Source organism: Chlamydotis macqueenii, chromosome 19, assembly GCF_036417535.1.
Source record: "Chlamydotis macqueenii isolate bChlMac1 chromosome 19, bChlMac1.mat, whole genome shotgun sequence".
Taxonomy (NCBI): domain Eukaryota; kingdom Metazoa; phylum Chordata; class Aves; order Otidiformes; family Otididae; genus Chlamydotis; species Chlamydotis macqueenii.
The window spans coordinates 9,908,241-9,935,595 of NC_141574.1; the positions used below are offsets into that span (position 1 = coordinate 9,908,241).

The 27,355-nt window shown below is 61.8% G+C and overlaps 3 protein-coding genes across 6 annotated transcripts; 2 read left to right on the top strand and 1 right to left on the bottom strand.

The window, feature by feature from the left end:
• Positions 1–525: 525 nt before the first annotated feature.
• Positions 526–6,825, top strand: TRIM50 (tripartite motif containing 50). Of its 3 annotated transcripts, none has more exons than XM_086763265.1 (7): positions 527–1,217; positions 2,318–2,744; positions 3,634–3,729; positions 4,568–4,798; positions 5,128–5,150; positions 5,435–5,559; positions 5,867–6,825. In XM_086763265.1, the coding sequence occupies exons 2-7, from the start codon at positions 2,340–2,342 to the stop codon at positions 6,472–6,474; spliced, it is 1,488 nt and encodes a 495-aa protein (XP_086619391.1). In that variant the 5' UTR covers positions 527–1,217; positions 2,318–2,339; the 3' UTR covers positions 6,475–6,825. The 3 variants fall into 3 exon arrangements, with proteins under 3 accessions (XP_086619392.1, XP_086619391.1, XP_086619390.1); XM_086763264.1 differs by having other exon boundaries at positions 528–1,217; positions 2,286–2,744; XM_086763266.1 differs by lacking the exon at positions 4,568–4,798 and having other exon boundaries at positions 526–1,217; positions 2,286–2,744.
• An 832-nt stretch (positions 6,826–7,657) lies between these two features.
• NSUN5 (NOP2/Sun RNA methyltransferase 5) lies at positions 7,658–11,382 on the top strand. The gene is made up of 10 exons (XM_086763267.1): positions 7,658–7,787; positions 8,034–8,156; positions 8,236–8,410; positions 8,491–8,599; positions 8,877–9,015; positions 9,423–9,538; positions 9,943–10,121; positions 10,206–10,410; positions 10,492–10,644; positions 10,865–11,382. The coding sequence occupies exons 1-10, from the start codon at positions 7,695–7,697 to the stop codon at positions 10,968–10,970; spliced, it is 1,398 nt and encodes a 465-aa protein (XP_086619393.1). The 5' UTR covers positions 7,658–7,694; the 3' UTR covers positions 10,971–11,382.
• Positions 11,383–13,451: 2,069 nt separating this feature from the next.
• POM121 (POM121 transmembrane nucleoporin) lies at positions 13,452–27,174 on the bottom strand. 2 transcript variants are annotated; one of them, XM_086763263.1, is made up of 13 exons: positions 26,894–27,174; positions 26,607–26,801; positions 26,097–26,261; positions 22,323–22,403; positions 21,832–22,003; positions 20,600–20,691; positions 19,664–19,734; positions 18,820–18,944; positions 18,316–18,418; positions 17,827–18,000; positions 15,389–17,101; positions 14,551–14,679; positions 13,452–14,323 (listed from the first exon to the last, which is right to left on the bottom strand). In XM_086763263.1, the coding sequence occupies exons 1-13, from the start codon at positions 27,172–27,174 to the stop codon at positions 14,229–14,231; spliced, it is 3,396 nt and encodes a 1,131-aa protein (XP_086619389.1). In that variant the 3' UTR covers positions 13,452–14,228. The 2 variants fall into 2 exon arrangements, with proteins under 2 accessions (XP_086619389.1, XP_086619388.1); XM_086763262.1 differs by having other exon boundaries at positions 17,827–18,003.
• Positions 27,175–27,355: the final 181 nt, after the last annotated feature.

The window sequence follows — 27,355 nt, forward strand, 5'->3', positions numbered from 1 at the left end:
CTGACGCGTCATGGGGCTTCGCACGGCACTCTGGGGGACCGAGCGCGCGCCGCTCTGCGGGGCATGCGCCGCCGCGTCCCGGACCCGCCCCCCCCCCCCGCTGCCCCCGCTCACACCGGGCCGGCGCCGTGCGGCCGGTCCCGGGCGTTGTTTCCCGCAGCGCTGCAGGAAAGGCCGCGGGCTGGTCCTGTAACCTCTGCCTGGGCTTCCCCCACCGCACCGCCTGCGGAGGGCCGCCCGAGGCTCCCGGCCGAGGAGCCATCCTCATCCTCAACCTCATCCAATTGAGCGTGGGCGTAAGGAAGGAATGTTTTCTGCAGAGGGGGGCGAGGCACTGGCCCAGGCTGCCCAGAGAGGCGGTGGATGCCCCATCCCTGGAAACGTTCAAGGCCAGGTTGGACGGGGCTGTGAGCAACCTGATCTGGTTGGAGATGTCCCTGCTCCTGGCAGGGGGGTTGGACCGGATGGGCTTTAATGGTCCCTTCCCAAACCTGTGATTCTGTCCCCAGCTTCCCCTGGGTGACACTGAGAGGGAAGCCCCTGGGGTGGCCATGAGCTAAATGCACCCATGAACCAGGGGTGATTACACAAGAAACCCATTTTTGGCACAGTCAGACAAAAACACACGCGTGCCTTGCCCCACACTGGGGCAATGCTTCGGGTTTCCTTCTGGTCTTTTCCAAAAGAAGGGAAAGTTTTCACTAAACAACAAAAAAAAAAAACCCACCCTGTTTAAACCAAAAAGAGAGCTTTAGTTGATAATAAGGTGTTTTGGTGAAAACGCTTCCGCCGACCCAGGCAGCACGGATGAGTGAAACCCCACTGGGGAGACGGGCCGCCCCGGGAGGCAAACACCACCAGCTCTTATCAAAGCTCCTGCCCACGCAGTCATATGATGTGTGTGCCTGTACCTGCGCGGCGGGGCAGCGGGCAGCCCTTCGCAGGGGAGTGTCATTGTCCTCTGAGCCGGAGAGGGGGACAAGAGGCTGCCTGGCCTCTCCCCGGTGAGCAGGGACATCCTCGGCGGGGCTGAGGCTGCGGGAGGGTAGCAGCTCGGCTTCCCGTTGGCCACCGGTCCCACCACCTGCCGTGGCCACCCCTCCGGCGGGCTGGAAATCTTCAGCTTGATAGGGAGCAGCTGAGTGACGTCCATCAGACTCGGTGCAGTGGGACGAGTGGAGCCCACGCTGGGGCCAGGAGGAAGCAGTGCGGGGCACGTGAGTGGTGTGGTGAGCGGGAGGCTGTTATTTGCGACTCCGGGAGGTGTTTCTGTGTGAGCAGAGGGAGCAGCTGAAGCTGGTTCTCCCATACGGACTCCTACAGTGTCCGATGGGTCACAGGCTGACGTTCAACCTTTCCTTGATTCACCAAGCTCCTAAAAGTCAGCCTCAGGACACAGCTGCTCCTTTCCCTGGGGAAATTACTGTGTCTCTGACTTCAGGTTTATTTTCTTTGACTTCAGATTGTGTCTTTGACTTGCCCAGCACCTTGGCAGTTACATCCCACAGTGCTGGGAATGCTACCTGAACCTTACAGCTGTTAAACAGGCTGGCCACGTGCAGCCCAGGGCCAGCGGGAGAGGGAGGGATTTGGGCTGCTGTCTCTTGGAGGTGCTGGCCCGGAGTGTGGAGCGCTGCGGGGACCAGAGACCACCCTGTGTTTCAAGGGGGTGAGCTGCAGTCGCAGCCCTGCATGCTGTGTCTCAGCATCCCAGCCCTCCTGTCGCTCAGATCCAGCCACACAGGTGTTACTGCCTGGTGCTCGTCCCTGTCTCCTAGATAAATGTACTTTCTATGATTTCCTTCTGCTTCTGCTTAGTCCGTCATTTGAGCCAATGCCAGGCCATCTGAGGATGTCCATGGACTGAGACAATCAGCCCAAAGAGATCTGGAGGAATTCACACAGGCCAGGGTCCGTACTGGAATTTTTCAGCAGAAAATCCCTCTCGGCTCTGTCCCCAGCCCTGCCACACAGGCAGGTCACCCCAAGATGGGCTGCAGCCTCACACCCCTGCCAGGCAAAGGCCCAGGTGGGAGCAGCTCGGTGGTGACTTCTGACACCTTAGGAGATCCAGCAGGCACGGCCGGCTGTGGTCTCACGTCTCCAGAGCCCAAACCCACTGCAGGTTAAAACAAGCATCTCAGGCTTTGTGTGGAGCCTAACGATGAGTTTGCAACTGCCTGTGCTGCTGCCAGGGTGGGAGGTGGAGGAGTTTCTCTGTTTCGCCTTCCCCAGGTGCTGAGCTCCATCATCACTCATCTCTGCTTCTCTTGCTCTTGGAACAGGACTGATCTCCCACGCGTGTTTCCCTTGCCAGGTCAGTGTGGGAAGGTGGCAGGATGGCTCGGAGGATGAGCATCGACGAGCTGGAGGACCAGCTCCTCTGTCCCATCTGCTTGGAGGTCTTCAAGGAGCCCCTGATGCTGCAGTGTGGGCATTCATACTGCAAGTCCTGCGTGGTGTCACTCTCCGGAGGGCTGGACAGCCAGTTCCTGTGCCCTGTGTGCCGCCAAACCGTGGACTGCAGCGCCTCGCCACCCAACGTCACGCTGGCCCGCGTCATCGAGGCGCTGCAGAGCCGGGGTGAGGCAGAACCCACCCCGGAGTCCTGCTCGACCCACCACAACCCCCTCAGCCTCTTCTGCGAGGCTGACCAAGAGGTGATCTGCGGGCTGTGCGGCACCATCGGCAACCATCGCCAGCACAAGATCACCCCCATCTCTACAGCGTACTGCCGGATGAAGGTTGGCCAGCTGAGGCTCCTGGGATGGGGGTTAAGGGCCAAATGTCCCCTGTCCTTCAAGGGACAGGCTGGAAATGATACCAGTGTGGGGACCACGGTCCCACGGCACAGCTAGATGTGGGGCAGGGTCCTCGGGTTGGGGGGGCAGCCATTTCTCAGGCTAAGCACATGCCTGGCTGAGAGGGCTCAGGGTTTTGGTGGCTGAACCACAGTGGAGGGGCTCGAGGAGTCTTGGCGGGGCCTTTCAAGGCTGTTTCCAAATACCATCGAAAAGAGTCTGGAGATAAGGGCTGAGGCGAGGTGCCACAGGAGAGCAGGGAGGCAGGGAAACAGGAGCCCCAGCCAAGCAGAGTAAACAGCTGGCGTCCCCTGCCCAGCATCACATGAAAGCCCCAGGAATGGAAAAGCACGGAGCCACCCAGCCGCTCTGCTCCTGGCACCGGGGAGATAAGAGCAGGAGGAACCAGAAACACTCCTGCCCCGGCCAGGCTCTCAGCACTGGCACTGGGAGGGTGCCGCCGGCGTGGCGCTGGCTTGTGGCTGCTCGCCGCCAACTTGCCACTCGCTCGCCCGGTGCAGAGCCACCACGGGGTGTGAGATACAGAGGGCTGGGAGTGGGAGTGGAGACACAGTGCTCCTGGCAAGAGTACTTGGTCAGCAGTGTCCAGATCGGGGCCATGGTCTGAGTGCTCTCCTGCCTCTGGCAACTCCAAGTCCTCTAGATCAAGAGAGTAAAGGTCAGCAGGACATGCAGGGCCTTAGAAACCTTAGAGAAAGCTCAGGAGAATGTGGCTTCTCAGGGCCACGTGCTCCTTGCGGGGCTGACAAGCACTGCCTGCGATCAAGAAGGCTGTCACAGGTCACCTCCTACAAAGGTGCTGTCTTTCCAGGAGGAGCTGTCTGTGCTGCTGACTGATGTCCACCAGTACAAGAGGAACCTGGATGAACACTTCAGCAAGCTCATCAACAACAAAAGCCGCATCGCAGTGAGTGCCATGTGTCCCAGAGTCCTCTGTGTCCCACGCAGACCCTGGAGCAACCTCTCTACTCCTCTCCTTCTCTTTCCCCTCCTGGGACAGCAGACAGGGCTCATCCTCTACCCTGTTCCCTGAGGTTCACGTTCTCCATCAAACTCAGGGGTTAAACATAGACCTGTTTTTGGGAAGGGTGACGTAGGCCTCTCTGGTGGCACAGCCTTGTTTTCGGAAGGGGTGATGTAACCCTCACCAAGTGCCCTGGCAGGAGCACCACTCAAAGCTGGTTTGACTGAATGTCCTTGGAGGGGGGGAGGTGGAAAGGACCCCGCTCGAAGCAGGCTTCCCAAAAGAGCAACGCCATTGGTTTCCCGTGGGTTTATGCCTGGTTTAGGTGTGTGTCAGTTTGCCATGCAGTAGACATCTCCAGGGGACCTCCTGGCGTCCCTTCTGAGGCCAGAGCTTCCCAGAGCCCTCAGAAGGGTTCAACCCAAACGAAAGTGCAGCTGTGCTCTGCTCCCCCTTAGCCCAGGACACAGGCTGTTCCGGAGGAGCAGAGGGATCCAAGAGCTCTTTTCAAGGCTCTGATGAAGCTGCTTGGGACACCAGAAAACTGAAATCTTGGGGACAAGAAGGTGTAAGGCAGGGGTGCCGTGGTGGTGAGCTGCTGAGGCCAGCCGGATGAAACAACCCCTAGCCTGCTGTGAAGAGCTGCTCTTTATTTGGAAAGCCAGTGGAGGGCGGCTTGGTGGGACATGTTGACATTGCTGGTGGCATCTCCAAAACCAAAAAGTGGGTGAAGGGGATGGAGGAAGGCAGCCCTGCGCAGCCATTTGCTGTCTCCCGGCAGAACGAGGCGGATGTCTTCAAGTGGGTGATCCGGAAGGAGTTCCAGGAGCTGCACAGGTACATCGATGAGGAGAAGGCCACCTTCCTGGAGAGCATTGAGGGGAAGGCAGCCCAGCTCATCACCTCCATTGAGTCCCAGGTCAAACAGACATCAGATGCCCTGCAGAGGCTTAAGGAGATGCAGAGCTCTCTGGAGGCACTCAGCAATGAAAGCCAGCTTGATTTCATCCGGGTGAGCACCCTCGCTAGTGAAGGCAGCGACGGTCAGCCAGGCTCTCCAGCCCTCAGCTTGCTGCTCATAGCCCTGAGCCCTGCCCTGGGCAGTGGGAACCCTCACCAAGCATAGCTGGGTCACCACGAGAAGCGAGATGTCCAGCCAGGGCTTCCCCTGATGGGAGAAACCTGCCCTCCACGAGAGGCAATGCCCTTAGCTCTCTCAGGAGAGGAGAGCCCTGGCCTGTCCGGCCCAGGGCACGGACCTGTGCAGCTGTGACCATGCAGAGGAGCTGCCATTCTGTGAGTCTCCCACCACCGACTCTCTCTTTCTCTTGTGTTTTCCAGAAATACAGCTCCTCCCAGTTCAGGTGAGTGGTGGGACCCAGCAGCAAACAGCAGTGATGGGGACGGCAGTGCCTCCGCACCAGGGCCAGAGGTCCCAGGCCTGCGGGCGTCTCGGCACTGCTGGGGCAGCCTCGCATGGACGCTGCTGTTGCGATGGATAGCCACGGACAGAGCCATGCACTCAGCCCCAGAAGAGGGCAAGAGCAGCTGGCGAGACACCAGTGGCTCCATCACACGTGGCAGCCAGGTGAGCAGAGGTCACGCACCATGCCCATCACCTGCGTCACAGCTGCCCGTGTCTTTCCAGGTCAGAGCTCCCCAGCCTGCACCCCGGCGATGGCATCTTTAGCCCCGTGTCCTTTAAGCCATGTTTCCACCAAGACGACATCAAGATGACTGTGTGGAAGCGCCTGCACCGCCGCGTCCTGCCAGGTACTGACCTGCCCCGCTGGCAGCACGCCGGGTGCCCCGGCTGCCTGGCACATGGGACAGGCTGCCCAGCCAGCGCCACGCTGCCTGGCCTCTGTCTTGCTCTCTGCTTGTGCGCTCCTCAACCTAGGAGAGCTCTGGGAGCAGCAGCTGCCCGTGTCTCGTGCCAGTAGCAGCCTGCTCTGGCGTAACGCTCCCGCTGCTTAAAGTTCAGCAGTGCCAGCGTGTCTGGCTGTGCCAGCCCCCGGCATTGTCTGGAGCTGGACCCCTGCCTGCTGGTGTGCCTGGAGCCTGCCTGCTTTCCTTCCAGCTCCAGAGACGCTGAAGCTGGACCCGGTGACAGCGCATCCCCTCCTGGAGCTCTTCAAGGGCGACACGGTGGTGCAGTGTGGGCTCTACCAGCGCCGGGACAGCAACCCCAAGCGTTTCAACTCCAGCAACTGCATCCTTACCAGCAAGGGCTTCTCCTGTGGCCAGCACTACTGGGAGGTGATTGTGGGCACCAGGAACCACTGGCGCGTAGGCATCATCAAGGGCACAGTCAGCCGCAAAGGGAAGCTCAGCAAGTCTCCGGAGAATGGCGTGTGGCTCATCGGCCTGAAGGAAGGGAAGGTCTACGAGGCCTTCAGCACCCCGCGCGCCGTGCTGCCGCTGACCACCCGGCCCCAGCGCATCGGCATCTACCTGCACTACGAAAAGGGCGAGCTGACCTTCTACAATGCTGACAACCCCGACGAGCTCAGCCCCATCTACACCTTCCAGGCGGAGTTCCAGGGCCAGCTCTACCCCATCGTGGACCTGTGCTGGCCGGAGCGAGGGCCCTACTCCCCTCCCATTATCCTGCCTGCGCCTGCCGCGAGCCAGCACCCCTGGGTGCCGTACAGCCGTTCTGCCCCAGAGGAACCCACAAAGCTGTAGCCTGGCCAGCGGGATGAGGCTGTGGCTGGGGAGTGCTGTGGCTGAGTCCCGAGGGCCCGCAGCAGAGGACAGTTGGGCTGCATGCAGGGATGTCCTGAGATGGAAGCTGTGGTACCGCAGAGCAGGCTTCAGCAGCACAGGGGTGCTCCTTCCCCGCTCCTCTAAGAGCACAGAATGTCAGCCCTGACCTCTAAATCCCCATCCCCAGCCTGGCAGGCTGACCCGAAAGCTCGCCTGCGAGGATCTCCCAGGGGAAAGGAGTGCCTGCCTGAAAAGCCTGAGCAGGGAGCATGTGGGGTCTTTGTTGGTGTGGCTTTCTTCTAAATAAATAGTTTGTGTTAGGGGAGCTGGTTGCTGGCTGACCCTGGCACTGTTTCTGAGGAACCGACAGCAGCTGGAGCTGAGTGGGCAGCCACAGTGCTCTGCAGAGGCACAAGGGGCTGCTGGGAGGGGAAAATGGGAACAAAAGAAGCAGCTGCAGAGAGGTGTTTGCTAGGCAGCAGCAGTCCGCCCGCAGCAGGAGGACGCTGGCCGGGCCGGGGCAGCGCCTCTGCCAGCTACAGAGGGGTGGGAGCTGGCACGGGGACCCGCACAGAGCCGGCCGGCCTGGGACGCTGCAGCTGGGCCCTGCAGGAGGAGAGGCTGGGACACAAACCAGGCCACTTCCAGGGAAAACACCCTGCCCTCGAGGCGGCTCGGCCAAAGCAGGGCACCCGAATGCGGTTTTACACGAGGCCCTTACGCCCCTCAGTCATTCGGGTACCACACGACCGGCCGGTCGCTGCCGCCCATTGCTAACGGCGGCCAAGCTTTGCGAGCCAGCGGTGCTTCCGCAGCGCTCTCGCCGCACGCTGCCGCTCCTGGCGCCGCTGTCGCTGCAGTTACCGGTCGCACAGACGACGCTGCGCGGGTTTCAGGGTGCGTCAGGGCGGCTGGGCCGCTGGCGTCACCCGGGCTGACCGCGGTACCCCCGGCCCCAGGGCCCGCGCTGAGCTTCCCGGGAGCCGCGTCCTGCCCGGGCCGGGAGGCGCTCTCGCCCGCTCCCCCCCGCTCCCCCCCGGCCTGAGCAACGGCGACGCCTCCAGCGCGGCCCCGCGCCCGCTACGGCCTCCACACCGCGTGACCGCGGCCCGGCCCCGCGCAGCGGCGGAGCCACGGGGCCCCGCCCGCCCCCTGCCGGCCGGGAGGCCTCAGCGCCGGGAGCCGCGGGCACGCGGGACATGGCGCTGTACAGCGCGGCCGCCGCCGTCCTGGAGGGGCTGGAGCGCGGCCGTGGCGGCATCAAGAGCCTGGTGTACAACAGCCGCTTCCCGGTGCGGGGGCGCGGGGCCGGGGCGGGGAAGGGGGGCGGCCCGAGGGGGGAGTAGGCCCGTCGGGGCGGGGGGCTTAGGCCCGTCGGGGAGGGTAGGCCCGTGCGGAGGGGGCCGGGCCCGAGGGCGGCCGGGCTCAGGGGGTTTAGGCTCGGGGCAGGATTAGGCCCCGGGGGGCAGGCTGGGAGGCCCAGGGGGTCGGCGGCTGGCTCGGGCTCCGTCCCCGGGCGGCCCCTGACCCCCCCACAGCACATCCGGCAGCTGTACGCCCTGGTGTCCGAGACCCTCCGCTACTCGCCGGTGCTGGAGAAGCTGCTGGCCGGCGCCGCGCTGCTGCAGGCCGAGAAGAAGCTGCCCCCGCAGCTGGCGAAGGTAAGGGCGGCCCGGGGGCAGCCCCTCGCCGGGGGGCCCGGGGCGGCGGTGCTGGGCTGGGCTCACCCGGTCCCCGCAGGTGCTGGTGTACGACCTGCTCTTCGGGAAGGGCCTGAAGTGCGGGGGCCGCTGGAAGGCGCTGGCCCGGCGGCACCGGGCGCGGCTGGAGGCCGAGCTGGCCCGCCTGAAGGTGCAGCAGAAGGTGAGCCGCAACGAGGACCTCCTGGCCCCGGCGCCGGCAGCCAGCCCCGGAGGTGAGAGGGGCTCGGGGCCGGGCGGTCTTGCCGCGCTGGCGGCAGTGATGGGTTGTGTCTGACCCGACCGGCTCCCCCAGGCTCCCAGGTACCGCGCTACGTCCGAGTCAACACCCTGAAAACTTGTGTGGATGATGTGATTGACTTCTTCAAGCGCCAGGGCTACTCCTACCTGGGCAAGGCAGCCAGGTGAGCATTCTTTCCGCCATCCCACCTTCTCTAGGACATCAGCGAGTGGGAGGGCCTTGGGATGAGGTCCTGTGGATGTTGATCTTGGTACTCGCGGTGGGCAAGTTGGGGTCTCTGTCACTTCCCCCTCTTACTTTCTGTCTCTCTGGGTGCTGCCTGGCGCTGAAGGGGGGAGGAGGTGTGAGACAAAGGGGTTCTCAGCCTGGGCTCTGGAGGGCTCTGGCTTTGGGCACAGTGAAGCAGGACTGTGTTTCTTCTCCCCTTGTTGTGTGGGCAGCGTGGAGGAACTGAAGGCTCTCTCTGGGAAGAAATTCTTGTTGGATCTGCATCTCCCGGAGCTGCTGGTTTTCCCTCCGCAGACAGACTTCCACGAGAACCTGCTGTACGCTTCAGGACACATAATTCTGCAGGACAAGGTGGGGGAGCTGGGGAGCGGAAGGCTGCAGGGGCGGGAAAACCACTGGCACGGGTGAGGGTCAGCTCCTTCCTACGTGCCGAGGGCTGGGCTTGGCGCAGCTTTGTGCAGCACTCACAGTCAAAGTGTGAATTGTGAATGCAGCTGTGGAGCTGCTCTGTGGCTTTGCTTCCATAACCGGTGGGTACAGGATGAATTGCTCTGAACTGGACTGTAAAAATGCCTTGCAGGGAGCTGGGGACCAGCAGCTGGCAGGGGGCTGTGGGCCGGGCAGAGGCTTCCAGTGGTGGTGGTGGACTTGGACCTGTGTTGCTGTGGCTGCTGTGCCCCCGCAGCACCAGCTGTGCCCCGAGGAGGGGCCGGGGCCCTTGCTGCCTGCAGCTCTCACGAGGCTTCGCCCTCTTGCAGGCCAGCTGCCTCCCTGCCTTCCTCCTCAGCCCTGCTGCCGGCTCCCACGTCATCGACGCCTGCGCTGCCCCGGGGAACAAGACCAGCCACCTGGCTGCCATCCTGAAGAACAAAGGGTGAGGGCAGGTTTGGGTGCTGGGGTCAGGGAAAGGGGTTGCAGGTGGCCCTGGTGCCCCTGAGCCTGCAGAGAGCACAAGGAGGAGGTGACAGGAAGGGCTGCAGCCCTGCCCCGCCAATTCAGGCTGCTGCCCGCTTCTCCTGAGGTGGACCAGGAGCTCTGCTAGCGCTGGGCCGTTGGGAGGGCCTGAGGGGCTGTGAAATCACGCAGGGATTCGCTTCCCAGCCCCTGAGCCCGCGCTCTGCCCGGCACCGGGCCCTGCTTGGTGCTCCGGCCTGGGGGAGCAGCTCCCGAGCTGCGCCTGCCCAGCAGAGGGCCAGCATTCGGGGCTGCCACAGCGCGGTTCCTGGGGCCGAGCGAGAGCATTCATGGCTCTCCTGGGTGCCTGGCTCTTGCCTTCAGCCAGATCTTTGCCTTTGACATGGACACCAAGCGGCTGGCCACCATGAACACCATGCTGATGCGGGCTGGGGTCACTGGCTTCCAGCTGGCCCAGCAGGACTTCCTGACCGTGGATCCCGGAGACCCCAAGTACAGCAAGGTGACCCATATCCTCCTCGACCCGTCCTGCAGCGGCTCAGGTAACGTGGGGGGGCTCCGGCCACCCCTCCCGGAGCTGTGCTCTGGGCACGTGGAGCCCTGGGCCACGGCTGCTGTCCCCGCAGGGATGGTGAACCGGGTGCCAAAGGAGGAGGCTGGCTCCAGCGCTGAGCGGCTGCAGGCGCTGGCTGGCTTCCAGCGCAAGGTCTTGAGCCATGCCCTGAGCTTCCCGGCTCTCCAGCGCCTGGTCTACTCCACCTGCTCGCTGTACCGGGAGGAGAACGAGGACGTGGTGCAGGCCGTGCTGCAGGAGTGGGGCTCGGCCTTCGGGTGTGTTGGGCGTGGCGGGGGGGGGGGGGCGCAGCGCTGGGTGCTGTGGGCTGCGGTGCTGACCCTGGTCCCTCGCTGCAGGCTGGTGAACGCCTTCCCTTCCTGGCCGTGCCGAGGACTGGCCACCTTCCCCGGGGCGGAGAGCTGCCTCCGCGCCTCTCCTGCAGAGACGCTCACCCACGGCTTCTTCGTGGCCGTCCTGGAGCGGTGCGGAGAAGGGGCTGCTGCCCTCAGGTGAGAGCAGGGCCTGGGGGGCCTTTGCAGTCCTGGGGGCGACCACGGCTGGGCTCAGGGCTGCCAGGGCATCCAGCGGGAGGGGGTGTGCCCTTCCTGGTGTGAGGAGGAGGAAGATGGAGGGGTCTGGCTGCGGCGGGTGCAGGAGGAGAGGGCAGGAGCCGTGGCACTGGTGAGCGGCGTTTGGGTGTGTGGCTCAGGCTGTTGGCTCTGTCCGCAGCTCCCTGCCCGCGGCGGCTGAGGAGAACCCCCAGCACGGAGAGGGAACAGAGCCAGGAGCAGCTCCCAAAAAGAGGAAGAGGAAAAAGCAGCGGGTGAAGGAGTGAAATAACATTTTTAGGACTGCCCAGGGCCCAGCTGGGGCTGGCAGGGAACGCTCTGCAGCTGCTGCTGCCTGGACAACAGCAGCACTGCTGAACGCCAGCAAAGCTGTGTGGCAGCTGCAGCCGTGGTGGAATCCTGCAACGGCCTGGGCCCCAGCGGGGGAACTGCTCCCCAGGGCTGGCCCTCGCAGCCAGCCCCCGGCAGCTTCCCCTCAAAGCCGTGGGAAGGCTATGAACGGCACCAGCGTTCAGCTCAGCCCCCATTTCTGCACCTGCAGGGCTGGAGTGCTCCAGCTGGGTTATGGGCGTTATCTCACCATGTTCCCCACCTCCCAAAACCATCCTTACCCCCACCTCTGCGGGGTTTCAGCAAAGCCTTTGTGGGGATGCAACACATTAAAGCTTCTCCCTCTCCCGTATGTTGCTTCTCCTTTTCCAGCATGTTTGTGTGGTCTCATCCTGAAACTGCCACTCTTCACAGTGGAGGCAAAGTGAAATAATAATAATAATAAAAAACAACAACAATCCTGTCCACACAGCTGCCTGAGAGCAGGGGCGCACAGGGCAGAGGGTGTTGGAAAGCAGCGCCCTGTACTGCACCAGCAATGCCTGGCCCTGCTCAGCCCCGCGTCTCAAACACAAGCAAGGCCGATGTCAACAGAGTCTTTTTATTTTAAACCAGGGACAGAAGAAGCAAGAAAAAAAAAAAATTAGCACATTCACACTAAAATCCTCATCAGCCACACTGGGAATGATCCAAGTCTTCAGTTTGAGTTAAAACCCAGCCTCCCCCAGCCCGGACGGCAGCGCAGGCACAAGGGTCTCTCCGGGCAGGGTCTGTGCGGCGGGGAAGGGATGCAGCCCGGCTCCTCCGAGGGCTGGGACCCGCGTGGGGCAGCACCAACAGCCACTGCCTCGCAGGGTGCCCTCGCCTGGGACCCTGCTCAGCCCATCTCCCTCTGCCAGCCAGGTCTCGCTGCAGCCCGCCTGGCCCAGCCCCAGCTGCCTCAGCCCCGCAGCCGCTGTCCTGCCCTGTGCCACCACCCCCGCAAGGGCTGGGGAGTGGGGCTCTCGGCGCTCAGCACTCTGCCCAGGGTGCGGGAGCACCGGGGGAGCACCTGGCACTCGCTTTCTAAACCCCAAGGATGCGTTTGCCCGGGCACGCAGCCCGCCCTGCGCCCAGCCTGCTGGCAGGGAAGGCTGCAAACCCCCGCCAGCACCGGCAGCAGGTCTCTGCCCCGCTCGCTGAGCGGCCGCATCCCCTCTGCGCTGCACACAGCCCTGTCACCTGCCCTCCTTCCGCCTGCTGGGAGAGACGCCTTGTTCCTGGCAGACAAGAAAACCGCTTGTCACCGTAACACGCAAGAGCTCCTGCTCCTCATCCTCGGAGAAAGAATTAAAAAAAAAAAAAAAAAAAAGTTTAGTCACATCCACATACATCACATTTTAAAATGAAGGAGATGTTGTTCCAGGCCGGGAGGAGCGCGCAGTGGCAGAGCCCACGGGCTGCAGCTGCCTTTCCCTGGCACAGCTGGCTCCCGCGGGCAGAGCCGGGGCACGGGCCGGCTCCTCCCCGGGCTGCGACGGCACAGCTCAACACTACCAACAGCGCGGCGGGGTCAGGCAACCTCACTGAACCAAGCTTGAAGGAATTCAAAGGCAATTTAGCTTAAATATAAAAATAAATTTTTACTTTCTTAAAAAACGTTTAAATATTTGTAATTTTTTTCTTCTTTTTTTTTTTTTTTTTTTAATTTAGACCTCGGCAGACACACACACTCACACGGCTCGGAGAGTAAAAAACCTGGCAGCAGAGCACTCCTGGAAGGGGTGGGAGCCTGCGGGCAGAGGTGCCCGTCCCTCGCCTGGGGCTGGGCGGGGGGGCAGCTCTCGGACCCCCCGGCTCCGCAGTCTCTCCCCCCACGGCAGCTCCCAGGAAGGGGAAGGGCCCCGCTCCTGGCTGGATGGGAACAGGGAAGGCAGCACCGTCGCTCCTAGGAGCTGGTAAAACCCCAAAGGATGGGGATGAGCTAAAAACGAAAAACAATTTGGATTTGGGGAAGGGGAGAGGGAAACCCATCCACTCTGGACTTCTGGTAACGGCTCCAGAGCACCCCGAGGCGGGGAAGGGCACCAGGAGAGAGGGGGAGGGATGGGAGAGACTGCCGGGGCCGGAGCCCCCACGAGCAGGGCCCAGCCCCCCACCCCGGCTGCCTGCCTTTCAGTCACCGCGACGAAGGGACGACTCCCCTAGTGCGAGCAGCCACGCGGTGATGCTACTGTCAACATCCAATTAGCCAGGGCGCGTCCCCTGCAAACGGGACGGGCGCCCCCCGAAAAAAGAAACTCCAAACAGCAAATCCGGCATAACCAACATGCCGCCACGCACACGGTTCAGTTCTTCCTCCAAACTCGATTCAATGAGCGCGTCGAAACGGGAGCACGAATAAAGCAGAACAGGGGGTTTGACACGAGCAGGGTGGGGGTGCCCGCAGCCCAGCAGGGAGCAGCGAGGGGGGTGCTCGGTGGCCGGGAGGGGGTGCAGGGACCCCCATCCCCACCCCGCGCCTCCAGCCGAGGTGCCGGGGCTACAGCGCATCCTTGGCTGGAGCGCTGACGGGCAATAAGTCACAGCGAGGGGGTCGTCACCCGGCTGCAGAAGCCGAGCTGGTCACCAAGCCGCCCACACCAGGCTGGCACCAGCCCCGGCTCCTGTTCCGCAGGGACGGCAAGGAAGCAGAGCCCTCCAGAGGGAGCGTGTTCACCAGGCCACGGGATGAAACAACCGGGAAAGATGTCGGGACCTGGTGAAGACGGCGTCCCTCAGCAGCCTGGAACCGCAGCCGGCAGGCGCGCAGCACGTCTCCGGCCAAGCTCCGAGTGGGAATGCGTGGCTCTGCCGGCCGCCACGCTGCGGGGCAGCGGGCTGACTGGCAAGGGGCTGGGGAGGAGGGCACGAGGACAGCTAGAAAAAGCAAATGGGGAAAAATTTACACGTTATGAAACATGGCAAAAGAAAGCGAGGGAGGAAACGCTGCGGATATGTACAGAGGTTCATCCAGCCCTGGCTGTGGAACTGTTCAAGTAAGAAGAGTTTGGTTTATCCTGTCCCACCCTGGTCACTGCCGCGCAGCATGGTCTCTGTCTGGCATCATCTCCGGTCCCAGCACGGGGAGCACCCTAGACCAGAGCCCCCCCTGCGCGTGCTGGCGCAGGGGCTCCTCGCGCAGGCCGGCAGCGGGGGCCCAGCAGCGCTGGAGGTTACTTTTTGCGGGTGTGCTGTCTGCGTGCCTGCAGCCGCTGGCGAGCGCCTGTCTTGGATCCTGCCCCGATGGAAAAAGTGGGCGTGGACGAACCTGGAAGCAGAAAGATTGCTCAGGTCTCCGCAGCCTCACCCACAGCTGGCACGAGGGCAGCATAATCCCCATCCCGGGGGGAATGGATGGTTTTGCCTCCCCCAGAGCCCAGCAGGTACCACCCAAGCTGCTCCCGGAGCACAGCCTGACCCTTCTGCCGTCCCCATCCCGAGGAGACAACGTGACCCTGCAGCTCCCCGAGACCGAAGCACTGACTCCTTCCTTACCAAAGGAAGCGCCGACTCCTCCGAAGCCTGAAGCAGGAGTGCTGGGTGTCCCAAAGGAAAGGCTACTGCTTCCACTCCCCACTGCTCCCGGGACAGGCGTGCTTTGCCCAAAGGTGGGCGCAAGAGTTCCTGGAAAGCAACACGCCACTGTGAGCCGGGGTCGGCAAAAGGAGGAACAGCCCGGCAGTGCCTGCAGGAAGCACAGATCTCCCTCCGGCAGCTGAAGCACCGCAGTCCCCAGGGAGCAGCCCCTTCACCCAAAACCCTTTGAATGCAAGAAGTCGCTCTCTCATCGTAATCCCTGGGCTCTCCTGCCAGCAGCGCAGCACAGGAGGATTTGCAGGCCAGCGAGGAACAAAGGCCTCTGTCTTTCTAGATCAAGTAGTTTGCTCAGCACGTGGGTTTCAACTCCGCAGGCAGTGGGACGGCCCAGGGTGCAAAGCAGTAGGGAAAACCTCACAGAGCGAGCAAGAGGTGATTGCAACTGCTGGCAGTGTTTCTACCCGCCAGGAAGCTCCAGATTGCTTTTACGCACTGGCAAGACCTTGGCTTCTGCAGGGCACCTGGCTGGGCTCAGCACGCGTGAGGAGCCAGGGAGCTGGCGTGTTCAGAGGGGCCAAGGAGTAGCAGACTACAGGATGTAAGGAATCCCCTCCACCACCGAGGGCTGCGGACCCAGACAGCGAGTGACGGAAGCGCCTTCCCTTTGGCTGGTGAGGCTCTGCGCAGCACAAGCGCCAGCCCATCCAGGGTGCTCAGCAAGGCCCGGCAGGAAAGGCGCTGCCTAAATGTAGCCCTGCCCTCCACCCCTCAAGAAGGCCGGCCCACCCCGGCTCACCTCCAAACACAGGCTTATTGTCGGGCGTACTGGGCACGGTGAAGGCGAAGGGCGTGCTCTGACTCTGCGCACCCAGCGCGCTCTGCGGCAGGGAAGAGCCGAACGGTGTTGCCGCTGGGGTTGCCCCGCTCTGCCCAGCCCCGAAGCTGAACGCCATGGCGGGAGAGCCGCTGCTGAGGGCGGGCGTGCTGATCCCGAAGGCGCTGGTGGAGGGGCTCGGCTGGGCCGCCGCCCCAAAGGTGAAAGGAGAAGGGGCGGTGCCGAAGACAGCTGTGCCGGTGCTGCTGCTCGTCGTCTGCGTGGTGGAACCGAAGCTGGCAGTGGTGGAGGTGGCTGTCCCAAAAGAGAAGACCGACGTGGTGGTCCCGAACACTGCCTGCGTGCTGCTGGTGCCAAAGGAGCCCTGGGCGCTGGTTGTGCCAAAGGCTGGCTGAGCACCACTGCCAAACGCTGGCTGAGCTGCGGACTGGGCCGCAGGGGCTCCAAAACTGAACGGGGGGCCAAAGCTGATGGGGCCGGCAGCGGGCTTGCTGGCAGCCGGCTGGCCCTCTGCCGCACCGGTGCTGAAGGCAGGCTGACTCGCCGTGCTGGGGTACGGCGGTGGCGGCTTTGTGCTTGTGCTGAAGGAACTGCCAAAAGCTGAAGCAGAGGAGCCAAACATCAACGTCCCTTGACTTGTGGTGGCTGGGGTAGAAGACGTCAGCGTGGTGCCCCCAAATATGCTAAAACCCACAGTGGTGGTAGGAGCCGTAGAGTTTGAAGGTGCTTGGCCAAAGGCAGGGTCTCCTGGGACACTGGTGGTGGTGGCAGTGACTGTGGCTGGGGGGGGCTTTCCAAACTGGAACACAGGCCCCGGGGTAGCAAAGCTCGTTTCTGTGCTGGGAGCTGAGCTGGTGGGGCCGCTGAACAGGAAGGGCTGCGACGTGCTGGTGGACGTGGCAGTGGTGACGGTCAGGCTGGCGGTGGGGCCGGTGGAAGCAGGTGGGTTGAGCCCGAAGCTGAAGACGGGTTCAATGGTGGCATCTGTGGAGGAACTCTGCGTGGCGGCAGTCGTAGCTGCAGTGGTGAAGATGACGTTAGGGAGACCTGTGAATCCAGCCAGGGTAGTCGTGGAAGCTGCTGGCAGATCTGTGGCCGAGGCTGGCTGTGATGCTGGTTTGAAGGCAAAAGGAGAGACCTTCGCTGGAGACGAAGCTGCGGTGACACTGCCGAAGATAGGCTTGAACATGGTGCTGGTGGTGGAAGACGTCGAGGAAGGGCCTGAGCTCACAGCAGGCACGCTGACCGAGACAGAGACAACAGCTGTACAGGGTGCCGTGCTCTCGCTTTTCGGCAAAGCGCCAAAGATGGGTTTGAAGACAGGGGTCGTGGCGGGCACGGCAGCGGTCGTGGCAGGCACAGCAGCGGCTGTGGTTGTCGCTGGCTGGCTGGTAGGAGGGGTGTTCAGCACCCCGAAATGGATGCTTGGCTTCGGGAAGGACGGAGGCTGGCTGGGTGTCTGGCCCAGCTCTGCAAACACAGGAGGTGCCAGGCTGCCGGGGCTCTGCGTCCCCAAGGCAGAGGGGGCAGCAGGGGCAGGCGTGCTCAGCACCGGCACAGGCTTGGTGTCAGCAGAGGTGGCAGGCAGAGAACTCGACTCGAGCGATGCAACAGGAGCGGGTGGCTGTGCGGCTGATGGAGGAGGCTGGGATGCTACCACAGCTCCAGTGGAGTCTGGAAAGGGGAAGAGAGCGTATTTAGGCACAGAGGCTCACCTACAGACAAACAGCCCTGCCAGGCAGGCACTCTGCTGCTGCCAAGGCTCCTGGAGCAGCACCCACCTGTACCAGACAGACCCAGTCCTCCACGCTACCGCAGCTCCCAACAGGAGCACCGGATCAGTATCACCATGCTTGCCCCCCTCAAGACCTGCCTGCCAGCTCTGCTGCCAGCGGAGCATTTGAACAGGGAGTTTTAGAACAGAACGGTTTGGGTGGGAAGGGACCATTAAAGCCCACCCAGTCCAACCCCCCTGCAAGCACCAGGGACATCTCCAACCAGATCAGGTTGCTCACAGCCCCGGCCAACCTGGTCTTGAATGTTTCCAGGGATGGGGCATCCACCACCTCTCTGGGCAACCTGGGACAGTGTTCTACCACCCTCAGTGTGAAAAAAAAATTTCCTTATGTCCAGTCTGAATCTACGTCCTTCTATTTTAAAACCATGACCCCTCGTCCTGTCACACCAGGCCCTACTGAAGAGTCTCTCCCCACCTTTCCCACCAGCCCCCTTCAGGCACTGGGAGGCCGCTCTCAGGTCTCCCCGGAGCCTCCCCTTCTCCAGGCTGAACAGCCCCAGCTCTCTCAGCCTGGCCTCACAGGAGTGAGGCCACGCAGAGCTCCCGCTGTGTCTGCCTTCCTCTCTCACAGGCCTGCTCTGCTGACTCCCCTCCTCCTTACCTGCTGGCAGGGGCGCAGCCTGGCTGCTCTGCATCTTCTTCAGGCTGTCCAGGAGCGAGTTGGTGCTGGCTGGGGCAGGAGCTGTCAAGGCAGGCGCAGGCCCTGGGGAGGTCACGGAGAACGCCGGCGGCTTGGACACGGGCGTAGTCTCTGCAGTGGTGCTGGGGATCGCATCTACTGGGAAGGAGCAAGAAATCAGGACACGCAACTCACTGTAGGTTTTACCCCTTAGCAGAGCTTAGCGGGTAGGGAAACTGCACAAACATCCCACAGCTCTGGCCCTGCAGAACCTCCCCCATCACCCTGGGGACTCTGGAGCATGAGCTCTCCTGAGCCTGAAGGCACTAAGAGCATCCCCAGACCCTAGGACCAGGCCGGACTTGCTCAGGAGCTTCCTCAGTCTGCGCTACACCGACATCCCCCTGCCCGGCCAGCCCCAGCCCTGAGTCTCCACTCCTTGCCGCCGCCATGTTCCCAGCCTGCCCTTACCAGCCTTATCCTCCAAGACTTTGTTGAACCACTGCAACGCCGCCTTCTTCTCCGCATCCAGGTCCTCTGATGTGATGGAGTAGCCCAGCTGAGGTGGTGGGGGCTGCCAAGAGAGAGCAGCAGCTTAGCTCCTTCTCAGGGAAGCCGGTAGAGCCTCTCTGAACATGTGGTGAAGGCCAGCCGTCGCAAGACCCGTGGAAGCAGGTGGTTCTGGCACAGCACGCTACCGCGGAGCTCCGATCCCCATTCATTTTGGCCCCCGGCTTGGCGCTGAGGGCACGGCAGGCCTTCCCCAGGCCATTACCTGGTCCGGCAGCAGGCAGCACAATCACGCACAGCCCACCAGACACTGGGGCTGGGGATAGCGTCACTTCCCACTCGGCCAAGGACGGGGCCTCCTTCCTGAGGGCAGGCAGGTCAGTCTCCCCCCAGCCCTGCAGAAATTGCAGTGAGCACATTCTATCGCCAGAGGAGGGCACAAGGGGCTGCGAGACAGCGACGTACCAGCGCTAGCTGGTCCCCCCGTCGAGACGACAGCAACCGGATCTTCCGCTTGCGCTTCCCGCTGCTCCCCGACACGGACGGTGGGCTCAGGGAATTTCGCTTCTTCCGCACCGGAGTCTCCACCACTACAGAAGGAGACAAGTCAGGACCAGCTCCGGGCAGAAGAGGCGTTTGGCTTGTACCAACAGGGTTGTCCCTTCAGACTCTTCTCTGGACGACCCATCTCAGAGGGCAGAGCCAGGGTCACGGCTTTGAGCCGAGGACAAGGCTGCGATGCCCTGGAAGAGCAGCTAGCCACAGCACATCCCAGGCAGGTCTGTTACAAGAGCCTGCTGGGGCTCCCACCTCCACGGATGATCCTTGCATGCTGCCTACCCGAACCACAAACCATGGGCCACACCTAGTGCTGTGCCATGGGACCCAGGCACCCATCTGTGACAGGCACAAAGAATATTTTCTCCATTTTAGCTGAGGAAGCGTTGGAATAAACTCAGCCTGGAATTTCATCAGGGTACTACATGTACCACAGCAGATCTTGCCCCAGGGCTGGCACCTGGACCCGTGCTGGCCTGGAGGCTGGTGCTCCCCCTTGCAGGCCAGCTCCCACGCATCTGCGAGCACGCAGACACTGTCAGCACCGCTTGCTTATCACCTGAAAGACCCTTTAGGGCAGCGGCTGAGGGCAGCAGCAGTGTCACTGCCTCGGGACCAGCATGCTCCTAGTTTCCAGGTGACACCTCACGCCAATCCCACCCGCAGACCTCAGCTACCTTCTGTCCCGCTGCTCGCTCGCACCGGTGGCCCATCCAAGCCCGGCCCAGAGCCAGGGCCCTCCTACACTCACCTTTCTCTGTCTGCAGCTCCTTGTCCGATTTCACCGGAGTGGAAGTGTTGGAGCGATGCAACTCCTCTTCCCTGGGCAAGTGGGAGAGAGACAGTTAGGGTCAACCCCAGCCTTGGCCTCATCCCCAGGGAGCAGGACAAGACCAAACATGCTGAGGACTCCCACCAGCATCCCTGGTGTGTTTCTTTGCCTCTGCCAAACAAAAAACCTCAGGACGACAGCCTTGCCCTCATCACACCAGCCTGAAAATGGCTCGAGGCAGAGGAGGTGCTCCCCCCCGCTAGACCCCAACTCGGCCGGGCCGCCGAGCCTGCCCACCCTCCGCAGGATCAGTCAGCCGAAGGGCGGCAGCTGGGGATCCCGGACAGGAGCTGCTGCCCCTCACAGGTCCCTGGCTTGGACCCACTCTGTCATCAGGGTGGGCACCTGTGTCAGTTTTAGTTCTGACATAAGCTCAGGTCCTTCTCTGAGCCGGCAGAGAGGAGAACAAGGGCCTACGCTCCAAGGCAGGTGCTAAAATACAACCCTACTGTAGCTCCCGTGAATTGAATTTGAGGAGATGGTAAAAATCAGGGCCTGTCTCTTCCCAATGTTTCGGTGCTTGAGCAACCCAGGCCACACCAACGTCACAAGGCATCACCACCTCTGCAGCAATCTGTGCCCTTAAAATTCTAACCCGGGCCAGGAGCAGCGCAAGGGTGGTGCAGCTCAGTGCTGGTGCTGGGACCGCGGTGTAACAAGGCAGCGGGGAGGCAAACCGACACAAAGGGATTTCCACACTGGTGGGTGACCCAGGAGCACGTCTCGGAAAGGGGCTTGGACTGTTCCGGCCCTGGTGGAGAGTGGGACTTTGGCACTGGGACAGCTGGGAAGGCGACTGGTCTCTTCCCGGCTGGCACTGACGTGCGGGCACTCGCCAGGCGAGCGGCTGGTTACCTGGCTTTCTTGAGAGGCCACTCTGGTGTCTGGGAGCGGGAGGATGCTGGGCTGGACAGAGGGGACACGCTTACACCACTTCTCTTCCAGAGCTGGAAGGCAGAAAGAGACGGGCAGTAACTCAGTATGGGGACTGGCAGGGAGCACAGCCTCCCATCCTCCTTGTCCGCAGGTTAAACACCATCTCCCAGGGCCACGGCTAACGAGCCCAGAGTCTCTCTTGCTTCTTCACCGCTTAACTTCCCTCTATGTTCAGCGGAGCGCAAAGTCTGGCCACCTCGAACTGAATCTGCTCTGGGAGCAAGCAGCCTCCAGGCTTGTTACAGCCTGGCCCAGAGGATGAGGAGGGAGGACGCTGCTGGCCAGATGCCGGCTCTCGCCTTCACGCGGCGCAGGCAGAGGCTGCCCGGCTGCCTCAGACACTCGCGTGTGCGGGGCCGCCCTGGCAGGAGCGGGCTGCCTCTCAGAGCAGACAGATCTCACTTCAAGGACTTTAGACTCACTCCAGCCAGGGGAAACCTTCCCTACCAATATATCCTGGAGGAAACCTCTCCCCACACAGACCGCAGAGCTCCACTAGCCACGGCTATGTTCCACCACCACACCTGCAAGCCTGACCCAGGATGTCAGCAGTGTTCTGTTACAGCTCAGCAGCTGCTGAGAGGGCCTGGCTCAAAGCGGGAACACAAGGCTCCCACACTTGCTGACTCCAGCTGAAAAGATGGCAGTGCAGCAAAGTGATTTTTTTTTTTTCCTTTTCACCTGGATCCAAGCAACCTCACTGTGTTGGAGATGTCCCTGCTCCCTGCAGGGGAGTTGGACTGGATGGCCTATAAAGGTCCCTTCCAACCCAAACCCTTCTGTGATTCTATCTAGTCACCCTAGCAGAGTGGCCAAGGGTGAGTAGAGAGGGGAAAGTAGCCACCTTCTTGCTTCGATGTAAAACAAGCGCTGCAGCAGGACAGCTCAGCCTGGGGATTCCCCGGCAGCGTGCACCGAAGCACAAGTAACATTGCTGCCGGCCCAGCTGCCTGCCCAACCCACGAGGGGACGAGACTGCCCAACTGAGCTGCACCAGAGACTCCTCGCGAAGCTCGCTGCCAGGCACCCAGTGACACTGCTCTCTTCTCACAAGCCCAGGGTTCAAGTTACACAGAGCGATTCCAGAGGAGGCTCCAGCCACCCTGCACCACGCTGAGTTCTGGCACTGCTGTCGACAAGGCCTTTCCTACCTGCGCGAGGCCCCGGCTGGAGCTGTAGGAGCTGGCGATGGCATTGCGGATGGAGCTGGGGATCCCGCCAGTGTACGTATTGTTGAGGGAGCTCATGGAAGAGGTGCGTGACCTCTTGTTTGCGCAGTCATCGGGGCACTGAGAGACAAGGCCCCTCTTCAGAGAGCCAGGCCTGGAGGAAGTTAAAGAAGATTTTATGAGCTCCCCACCACTCTGCCCCCAGGTCCTTTAAATGCAGGGCGGGTGGAGGAAAAGCAACCCTGCTCTTTATCACAGTGCAGGGCTTGGAAAGAAGCCGCAGCAGCGGCACAGCCCTTATAGCCACTGGCCTGTGCTCAGGGTGACAGCCCCAAGGCATGGCCGCAGCCTCCCTTGCTCTCCCCTGAAGCTGAGCTCCGCCAGCAAAAGCCAGGCACCTTTTCCAGAGCCGCCAGGCTTTGGGACCCCCCTCCCAGCACACAGCAGTTACTTTTGGCCCGACAGGCACTTACTTGGGTATGAGAGAGGCGGGGGCACCGTTGGCTACCAGAGGCTCAAACGCTGACTGCCCACTTCCACTGCTATCGTGGCGCCTGCGGGAGAGAGGGCAGAAGTCTGTGGTGGTGTGGAGGCAGCAGAGACCAGGGCTGCCCTTCCAGCCTCAGGAGAAGACCCCTTACAGGCAGGCCCAGTGCTGAGAAAGCACAAACTTTGATTTTTCTTGTCTCCCAGTACCCAAGGACAGAAGTTTTCCCCATCCACATCCTGCTTCTGATTTTCTCCCCACCTGGTCCTGTCCTCAGTGACTCTCACCCCGAGTCACCTCCTCCACCAGCTGCCTGCTGCGCAGCATAGGTTTGATATAACAAAATCTTTGCTCAAGTGCATTATTCTAAGCCAAAGCATTTCAGAGTTCGTTTCTGGAAAGGACTTGAGCTCCAAAACTCAGATATACCTCTTCCTAGCCAGTGCCCTCGACTGTTTGAGTCAGAAATTGAATCCCCCTTCCCACAATGACTTGTAGAAGATCTAAAGTCTGAAGGTCTTAAAGCAAACTCTGTCGCGAAGCAGAGCTGGAGGAGTATGATCAGCTGTGTCACTCAGCCCAAGCACTTCGCTCCAGCTCAAGCATGCTGACCCCATCGCACAGGCGATCCTGCACTCTCCAGCTGATGCAAGCTCCTTTCTGTCCTCAAAGGTCATGGGATTTTCTGCCTACAAGCATTCTTCGTGCCTGCCAGGCTTTAATGCCTTCAAAACTGGCTCTCACGGCAGAGCTGGGTATCAACACGTTAAAAAGCAGAATAAAGAAAAAAACCAAGCCGATCTCGTCTGTGTACCCATCCTGTTACCGTCCTGCTCAGCTCTTGTGAGGCTCAGGCTCACCAAGCAGAACTGAATCTGGCCAGGGATATAAAATGTAACAGGAAGAGCTTTTATAGGTACGTAGGGAACAAAAGAAAGTCCAGGGAAAATGTAGGCCCCCTCCAGAAGGGAACTGGTGTCCTCGTTACCCAGGACATGGAGAAGGCTGAGGTTCTCAATGACTTTTTTGCCTCAGTCTTCACCGACAAGAGTTCCTGTCCCACCGCCCAAGCTGTAGAAGGTGCAAGCAGGGACTGCGAGAATGAAGAACTGCCCATTGTACTCGAAGAGCAGGTTCGGGATCATCTGAGGAACCTGAAGGTGCACAAGTCCATGGGACCTGATGAGATCCATCCGCGGGTCCTGAGGGAACTGGCGGATGAAGTTGCCAAGCCACTGGCCATCATATTTGAGAAGTCGTGGCGGTCTGGTGAGGTCCCCAATGACTGGAAGAGGGGGAACATAACCCCAATTTTTAAAAAGGGGAATAAGGAAGACCCAGGTAACTACAGGCCGGTCAGCCTCACCTCTGTGCCTGGCAAGGTCGTGGAGCAGATTCTCCTGGAAGCCATGCTAAGGCACATGGAGAGCAAGGAGGTGGTTGGTGACAGCCAACATGGCTTCACCAAGGGCAGATCGTGCCTGAGCAATTGGGTGGCCTTCTATGACGGGGTGACAGCATCGGTGGACAAGGGACGAGCAACTGACATCATCTACCTGGACTTGTGCAAAGCTTTTGACACTGTCCCCCATGACATCCTTCTCTCTGAACTGGAGAGGCATGGGTTTGATGGACGGACCACTCGGTGGATAAGGAGTTGGCTGGATGGCCGCACTCAGAGAGTGGTGGTCAACGGCTCGATGTCCAGGTGGAGACCGGTCACGAGTGGCGTCCCTCAGGGGTCCGTGCTGGGCCCGGCCCTGTTCAACATCTTTGTTGGCGACATGGACAGTGGGATAGAGTGCACCCTCAGCAAGTTCGCCGATGACACCAAGTTGTGTGGTGCTGTCGACACGCTGGAAGGGAGGGATGCCATCCAGAGGGACCTTGACAGGCTGGAGAGGTGGGCCTGTGCCAACCTCATGAAGTTCAACCAGGCCAAGTGCAAGGTCCTGCACCTGGGTCATGGCAATCCCAGGCACAAATACAGGCTGGGCAGGGAATGGATTGAGAGCAGCCCTGAGGAGAAGGACTTGGGAGTGCTGGTGGATGAGAAGCTTAACATGAGCCGGCAATGCGCCCTTGTTGCCCAGAAGGCCAACCGCATCATGGGCTGCATCAAGAGGAGCGTGGCCAGCAGGTCGATGGAGGTGATTCTCCCCCTCTACTCTGCCCTGGTGAGACCCCACCTGGAGTACTGTGTCCAGTTCTGGAGCCCCCAACACAAGAAGGACATGGACCAGTTGGAGAAGGTCCAGAGGAGGGCCACAAAGATGATAAAAGGGCTGGAGCACCTCTCTTACGAGGACAGGCTGAGAGAGTTGGGGCTGTTCAGCCTGCAGAAGAGGAGGCTCCGGGGAGACCTGATAGTGGTCTTCTCAAGGGGGCCTACAAGAAAGATGGGGAGAGGCTGTTTAGTAGGGCCTGTTGCGATAGGACAAGGGGTAATGGTTTTAAAATAGAGGGGGGTAGATTTAGATTGGAAATTAGGAAAAAATTTTTTACAATGAGGGTTGTAGAACACTGGAACAGGTTGCCCAGAAAGGTGGTGGAGGCCCCATCCCTGGAAGCGTTCAAGGCCAGGCTGGACGAGGCTCTGAGCAACCTGACCTAGTCAGGGATGTCCCTGCTCCTTGCAGGGGGGTTGGACTAGATGACCTTTGAAGGTCCCTTCCAACCCTAACCATTCTATGATTCTATGAAGCCAAGGCAAAGGCTCAAAGGCAGAGGGAAAGCCAGCAGCAGAGCAGAGGACAGCATGCCCTGCTGCAGCAGGACAGCAGCTGGTGGCTCCCCGCAAACAGCCACTCACCCTGTGGCGCTCTCGGGGCCACCTCCAGCAGCAGCCCCAGCACAGCAGGCATGACAAAACGCCTAGGCGCTGCCCAAACTGCTCTCTGCGGTCTCTCAGCTGCCCTGCTCAAGCCCAGGCAGGCAGCCGTGGCACACGAGGGGCAGAGGTGAACGGTCTCCAGGTACACAAGTGGAATGATGAAAAAGTGGAGGAGAAAGAAAACGGGCAAGGCCGTGCTGTGCTCGGGCAGTCAGAAAGGCTCCAACAGTCCCTGGCACTCAGGATCTACGCCTTGTCCTTCCCAGAGCACTGGCAAAGACACTGCACCCTCATTTCTTCGAGCTCAGAGCTGGAAATTGCTGACCTTGACTAACAAAAACAGGAGATAGCCTCTCTTGTTTACTCTCGTGTTTTTACCTCCTTTTGCTAGCTATAGCGCACAAAGCAAGCGTGCAGATCTTTTAAAGCGTGATGCTTCCACCTGGGGTTGTAAGAGTCGGGGAGCCAGTCTCTCCTGGAAGCCTGTGGCTGACTGAAGGATAGAGATGAGGAACCTACAGCAGACAGAGGCATTTCCCCCCACCTTTCCCCAGTCTGCAATCCCCTATGATGACAGGGGTCGCTTCCCTGCCAGGGAGCCCTGCCAGGCTTCCCTGATCCGCATCCCAGCCTCTCCCAACCCCAGCAATGTGGGGGAACACGCTTGACCCACAAGCTTGCCCAGACAAAAACCTACGCCACATCCCTTTGATCTCAAGGACAAAAAGAACTGTCTGAGGACTTTCTGACACAGCCCCATCGGGCGCGCTTCCTCTCTGCGGTTCAATTCCCACGGCGTTTTTCCATCCCAGACTCCTGGTCACACCGGGCCCGGTGCGCTCCGGGACACATTTGTCACCACTGAAGCGCTATCCCCATTTACGACCTTCCCAACACTGGCGGCAACCTGGACCGCTGGTTTATTACCTCCTCTTGCTCTCCTGATCGTTCCCAAAAGCCTGGTCCTCCTCCTCCTCCTCCTCCACAGCCCTTTTCCTTCTCTCCCTGATGGCATTTAGCACAGTCTCTTTTGCACATGGGTCCAGGCTGCTGTTGGCCGGGGAGGCCATGGGTGAGATCAACTGCTCCAGGCTGGAAAGCAAAGCAACGCAAGGTGTTAGGAAAGCTGGGATCCCCAGGGCGAGATCCCCCCCCACCTGCTGCCCCTGTTGCCTCCAGGGAAGGGGGGAAGAGGGCTCTCCAGTGCAGCCTCTCCAGGAAGTTTGAAGGACAGGATCCTCCCCAGGAGGCAGCAATACTCGGGAGAGGGATGGAGCTGGGGAGCAGCATGCTCGCCCCGGGACACTGCTCTGGGCAGCACAACCGGCCGAGGGCCGGGCAACTGGTTTCCCCCCCGTTCAGTCCAGCCAAGGCAAAGCTCCCCCGGCGCAGAGGTGATGCCGAAGCGGGGCCCGGTCCCCCCCCGCCTCTACTCACGCTGGGGAGCGGGCCAGGCCGACGGCCGGCCGGGCGATCTTCACGGTGACCGGGCTGCGGAGCGGGGCGGCCCGGCGAGCCCAGGGCGCGCTGCGGGGCGAGCCGCCCTCCCAGCGGGCGGCGGACAGGCCCAGCGGCACGGCGCTTCGGGCCTGCGGCAGCGGGTACCGGCGGCGCGGGGCCTGCGGCGGGGTCCTGCGGGGAACAGAGCGGTCAGCGCCGCCGGGGCGCGGGGCTCCCGCCCCGCCGCGCCTCCCGCCCTCCCCTCCCCGCCCCGCCCCGCTTACCCGAGGCCGAGACCGAAGCGGCGCGGCGGGGCTCTCACGGGCCGGCCCGAGGCGGCGGCCGGGCCGCCGTTGGCAACGATTTTACCAGGCGGGCGCGGCGCGTGCGGGCCGGGCCGCATCGCGCACCAGGCGCCCGCCGCGCCCAGCGCCGCCGCGCCCAGCAGCGCGCCCCGCAGCAGCAGGCAGCCCAGCGCCACGGCCAGGGCCAGCGCCACGGCCAGCGCCAGGCCCGCCGCGCCCCGCCGCCCCCCGCGCCCCGCGCCCGGCCCGCCCCCCGCCATCGCCGCGCCGAGCCGCCCGCCACCCGCGGCCGCCCGGCATGCACTGCGCGAGGCGGGGCGGGGCCTGCTGAGTGGGCGGGGCCCGGGCCACACGGGCAAGGCTCGTGCTGTGTGGGCGGGGCCTCGGCGGGGTGGGTGGGGCCAGCCCCTTCCCCGGCCTCGCCCCCCGGCGGGGCCCCCT